The sequence below is a fragment of the Carassius gibelio genome, chromosome B2 (assembly GCF_023724105.1).
Source record: "Carassius gibelio isolate Cgi1373 ecotype wild population from Czech Republic chromosome B2, carGib1.2-hapl.c, whole genome shotgun sequence".
Classification (NCBI taxonomy): domain Eukaryota; kingdom Metazoa; phylum Chordata; class Actinopteri; order Cypriniformes; family Cyprinidae; genus Carassius; species Carassius gibelio.
This window is the reverse complement of record NC_068397.1, coordinates 29,818,522-29,824,521: the sequence shown is the minus strand read 5'-3', so window position 1 is coordinate 29,824,521 and position 6,000 is coordinate 29,818,522. Positions and strand designations below refer to the sequence as shown.

Below are 6,000 nucleotides of genomic sequence, written 5' to 3'. Positions count from 1 at the left end.
ACCACAGTAACAGATCACCATGAATCACAGTGTTTGTCGCTGATGGACAACACCAAAGAAATGCAAAAATACCATCAGCCGCCTCCTCCATATTGACCCTTAAATGAATTTCCCCTCTGCTTCGCTCTTGTGTTTGTCTGATGTAGATGACTTCATGCTGCTGCTGTGTGCGTCGCTGCAGAGGCAGGTGTTTGAAGATGAAAACAAAGCTGCGGTTCGTCTGATGGCGGGAGATAACGTGGAGATCTGTCGAGACCTGGACGCGGCGTCCTTCAGCGTTCACAACCCAGTACCAGACTTCATTCACTGCAGGTACACACAACACTGGTCCTTTACTTACAGGTCCATGCTTACGCACTCATATCCAGCAGAGAACTGCAGATGTCTAGCAGGTTAAAACTTGTGGAAAAACTAAAAGCGACTAATAATGTTATCGTCTCCATTCAAAGCCAGTTAGATTATATATCTTTAGTTTAGGTAGGCCAGGTTTTTTTTTTCTTTAACAAAGTCATCAAATGTTACTTGACAATGCATAATTTTTCTTTCAGCCAAAAAAAAAAAAAACAATAAGAAAGGATAAATAAAGTGTATGTACAAATTATTATTTTTTACATGTGGTTAAGTGAAATAAACAAATGCAACATAACATATGAAAATGTTCTCCTTTAGACAGAATGAAAAATAAAATGAATCAAGTAAATGAGTAATTAAATCAATAAATAAATAAACTTCAGATCACTTAAATAGAATTGATCAAAGTCAACTTGTCAAACTAAAATGTTCTCTTTCAGATTAATATTCAAATAATGATAAATTTAACAAAGATAAATACATAAATAAAGTGTGAATATGTCAGACTGAAAAATAAATAAAAAATAAACAAGTATGTGTGTGTGTGTGTGTGTTTATATATATTTTGCATTCAAATTAATGTACCAACAACATAATGACAGTATATTTTAATTTTAATTTTTACTTTTTTCATGACTGAAGGCCACTATCACTGATACCAATACTACTAATTTTTCTATAAATGTTTCCCCCCTAATATTTAACAATTGACTATAGCCATTCAACATTACAGTATAATTGAGAGCTATTAATTAAAAAAAAAAAAATATATATATATATATTTATTTATTAGACCTAAATTTTTCCCCCAGATATTTTTTCAGACATTGCTTATGAAATATAGTCCCTGCACATTGCTGTCAGTGTGAATGTCTGTATTTTCTGAGGACTGAGGTTGAGGAGCAGTTTATTCAGGTCTTTGAATGTCAGTCACTTCTGCTGTACGTGATCCTCTTTCACCCTCACTTTCCAAGAATTTCCATGGATCACATTACAGAAAGAAGGGAAAAATCCATAAGGCACCATCATATGCTCTCTTTCTCTCTCTGTCTGAGCTCTAACCCAATAAGTAGCTTTTAAGTATGGACTGATCTTTTTTCTACAAGGTGATTGATTTTAGGGGAGGAAGCTGCTGCTTGTTGATGTCCATCAATGCAATACATCTCAGCTTTTCATCAGAGCTCTTAGTAGAGACCTGTGGCTAAACACAGCATCCAGCGTCTGCAAACAGGCCGTGAAGCCCGGAGAATGTGCTTCAACCTTTGGAGCGGCGGGTCTAAAGTGCATTTCAAAGCATGTGTGAGCTTTTAGCGTGCAAGAAAATGAGCATGTGAAGGAATTGCTCCGGGTATCGATCCGCTCATTATAATTATGGCTGTCAGGATGTCTGAGATTGTATAGGAAATGAAGCATAACATTTAAATAAATTATGGCTGCCTGCCTATTTGCATACTTCCACTGTGCACTTAACATCAAGTTAACTGATCACATTATTTTATTTATTATATTTAACATTATTTTGTACACGAACCATAGTTGGACAGCCACTGTAACACCTTAACTTATGAGTTTATTTTTATTTAGACAAAAATATTTATAATTTTTTTTTAATATAAGCCTTTATTTTATTTTTATTTTTTATTTGTTATTTTTATTTTTTTATTTTTTATTTTTTATTATTTATTTTTTTTTTATTTTTTTACTTGATATGCTCTACATTTGTCATATAATCATCATAGAACATATTTTTGTAACAGTGAATGAACAGTGTAATGTTTTACCGTAAAAATACTTTTGAATAAATCCAAATTATGTTTACTTTTTTTTTTGTTCTATTTTATTTTCAACCATAATACAGAGAATAGTTATAAGAACATAAGGCTAAGAACATGCATGTGTCATTTATATTATGTAGTTATAGTCAGCACATTATCTTAGAATTATTAATTACATTTAAAAACAGTTCTATTTTTTTTTTTGATCTACATTTATCATGTAATTATGCTATGAAATAATTTTTAAGTACCAGTAAATGCACCGTGTAAATTTTTACTGTTAAAATACTTTTTTCTCTGCTAGTTTTATAATGCACCACAACATTTTATTATGTTTTTACATTTTGGCTGTCCCAAATAAATAGTATTAGTGCTGCACCATCAACATGGGTTCTGTTTGACCCAGACCTGCAGTTTTCCTTCACTAAACATTATTTCTAATGCACCTCCTTATAATAAGCAACAATGTCTCAGCTTTCAAAATTTGTACATTTTATTACAAAATTCAAACAATAAATGCCATTTTGGCACACATTTTACAGCGATGTGACAGATCTCTGTTTTACGGCACACGAGACTCTTCCACTTTAATTAAGTTACACTGCAAAATAAACATGAATGAACATCAGAAGGTATGTTGAAAAATAAAGTACTAAGTACAGTAACTTACAGAAATTTATCACATCTCAATCAGCGTTTCTATATATATATACAAAACAAATTAATTAAATATATATGTTTGAATAAATCGATTATGATGAGCGGTTTTTATTTGACTGTGATTATTATCTTTAAATAAACAGAATTTAATATAATAGCTTTGTTGTTAATTTTAACCTGTAGTATTATGTACAAAATGAGAGGGCTCCGTATAGTTAACGAGGTGAGATTTATTTTTCTTAAGAAAACTAAACTATAGGTATCGTATCGGCAGATATCGTTCTAAATTATCGGTTATCGTTATTGGCTGAGAGGTTTATTACTGGCGCATCCCTAGTTTGGATGGATCATTTAAACAAACGTCAGTTAAACGTTACTCTCATGTTAATGTTATTTCCTTCTCTCAGGTCGTACCTGGACATGCTGAAGGTGATCATGTTTAGCTACCTGTTCTGGTTCGTCCTGACCATCATCTTCATCACGGGCACGACTCGGATCAGCGTCTTCTGCATGGGTTACCTGGTGGCGTGTTTTTACTTCCTGCTCTTTGGTGGCGATCTCTTGCTCAAGCCAATCAAGAAGATCCTCCGTTACTGGGATTTCCTCATAGCTTACAATGTCTTCGTCATCACAATGAAGAACGTGTTTGCTGTGAGTGTCTTAAAGCAAAAAAAAAAAAAAAAAAAATCCATTAAAGAAGTGCATTTACGATTTTCAGCCAATTTGGCCAAAATCAGATATAAAAAAAGAACATCTCAACGTATTTTATAGATGTTTTATTAATTTATAATTTGAATATTAATTTAATATATATTATAATTTATAATTAATGTATTTTATTATTAAAGTACAGTACACTTTTTTATTTTACAGTATATGTTCTGCATTTAATGTTTCATTACCATGAAGGTTTAATAGTTATAAAAGTTTTGTATCACTGAATAAAATTAAATAAATAATAAATTATGATTTATTATTTTAGTCTGTTGAGGAGGCTAGTAAATGCATAAACAGAAAAACACAATAAAGCAATAAATTAAAAGAAGTGTTGCATGCATTAAGAATTGTATTTTTTTTTTTTTTTCACAGATTTTGGCGTGTGGTTATATCAAGCATTTGGTGAAGAATAGCTGCTGGTTGGTTCAGCTGCTCAGTCTTGCCTGCACCATAAAAGAATACAAAGCTCTTGAAGGTAAAGAAAGGTGGCTTTTGGCCAAGATTCTGGTTTCTAATCTATGTTTTATTTTAGCCAATATTTGTGTGCACAGTATATTCTTATGCTTGTTTGCTTTACAAAATGCATCTTTAACGTATAACCTTCTCGTTGAGAAGCAACATTGCATTATTCAATTCTCCGTGTCCCGTGTGTCTTCAGGCGTGTCTTTAGATGGATGTGAGGTGCCGAGGGACGAGGCTGGGATTATTTGGGACAGTATCTGCTTTACGTTCCTCCTGCTGCAGAGACGTGTCTTCATGAGCTACTACTTCCTGCATGTGGTCGCAGACATCCGCGCCGGACAGATTCTCGCATCTCGGTATTTACATACATGTTTACACAAGTGTGTTAGATTTGATTCAAATGTACGATTTTGTTTGAGGGATCGTTTTATATTTGTACAGTAAGTGTAAACATCAGTACAGTTTAGTTAAGTATCATCCATCTGTCTGTCAGAGGAGCAGAGCTGTTTCAGGCCAGCATTGTGAAGGTCGTGAGAGCTCGTCTGGAGGAGGAGAAGAGATCCATGGAGCAACTGAAGAGACAGTGAGAAACATCCTTTCATATGTGTTTTACTTCATGAGTTGCATGTAATAGTCCATAGTAGAGCTCAACAGTTACCCAAGTCATCATTTCTAATTGAAAACCACCACTCGAGCAACCTTAGCTCATGTTATGAAGTTATATAAAAGCTTAGCTTTTCACCAGCCTGCCTGATATTTTAAAGTTTATTTTAAATTGCATTAACATTTCATAATATTGCTGTGTTTTTACTGGATTTAAATGAAGCCTTGGTGAGTAGAAGAGAGTTTTACATTTAAAAAAATCGACTATTTGTCCTATTTTTAATATTACTACAGTGCACATGGTATTAGAGTTTGTTATTATTATTAAATGTGCTGTGAAGGATTTCTCTCATTACTCTGAATGCATTCATTTAGGATGGATCGTATTAAGACGCGGCAGCAGAAGTTCAAGAGAGGAAAGGAGAAGATGCTCAGCATGGCTCAGGTGTCTGGAGACGAGCAGAAACTCGTCCAACCTGACGACAACGAAGACGATGACGATGGTAAAGATATAGATCACGACAGTAAATTAAAATAGTGTGCTTTCGTATGCATTTAGCTGGCAGCAGGAAAAGGTTTCATTTCCAATTTCGCCAGTGTCACTTCTGACATGCTTTCATTAACATTGTAACATTTCATTTGCAGAGAAAAAGAAAAACAAGGTGCAAAAAAAGCAGTGGTGGAGGCCTTGGGTTGACCATGCGTCCAGTAGGTTCCTCATACCTTCCTCTGATCTCACTGATCCTTGTGTCCTTGACCAGAAGTCAGAGGATTCCCATACTGCACCTGTGCTCCGTCAGACCTCCGAGACGACAAACACACCCTCCAGACCTTAGACTTTTCTACATCTATTTAAGGCCGTCTGCCTTATGATTATACATGCAGTGTTAACAACCAGTGGTAGATGCTTTAAAGCAGGCATTTCATCAGGAACCACATTTTCCTTGATCTTTTGAAGTGTAGAACTAAAAGTATTCCATCACTTACAGATGTAAAAAATGACATCGATTTGGTGCCTTAAATAGATCTATACAGCAGCCGAAAAGGCTGAATGTCTGGATGGTTCTGGTTTGTTGTCACGTGACCGTATGAGCAGGTGAACGGAGCCGTACAGTAGAGAATCACTCTGCTTTATTAAAATACACTAAACACTCTGTTGTAGAAAAGGGAGAGATTTCACTCATGACCATATAATAATGAAGCAGCTTGAGCTGGTATTACCTTGGTATTATAAGAATATTTCATCCATAAATGAAAATGTTTTGAAATGTTTCAGGGAATGAGGACAGTGGAAGCAATCAAAAACAACAAAAAGAGCAATGATATGTAAGTGCTATAACAAGTCTCAGTTAGGTTAACACAGCACACGTAGCATGGGATATATATATTATTTTAAATAATATAATAAATAAATAGAAAGATATAGAAAAAA

General features: G+C 34.2%; 1 protein-coding gene across 1 annotated transcript in view; it reads left to right on the top strand.

Moving 5' to 3' along the window:
* The window catches only part of LOC127951613 (piezo-type mechanosensitive ion channel component 2-like), an 81,758-nt gene that overhangs the window by 49,626 nt on the left and 26,132 nt on the right, over positions 1-6,000 (top strand). The window contains exons 25-31 of the mRNA XM_052549594.1: positions 147-312; positions 3,194-3,437; positions 3,876-3,978; positions 4,162-4,321; positions 4,459-4,548; positions 4,944-5,071; positions 5,214-5,276. Of these exons, the coding sequence (XP_052405554.1) occupies positions 147-312; positions 3,194-3,437; positions 3,876-3,978; positions 4,162-4,321; positions 4,459-4,548; positions 4,944-5,071; positions 5,214-5,276 (954 nt within the window). The remainder of the gene's footprint in view (positions 1-146; positions 313-3,193; positions 3,438-3,875; positions 3,979-4,161; positions 4,322-4,458; positions 4,549-4,943; positions 5,072-5,213; positions 5,277-6,000) is intronic.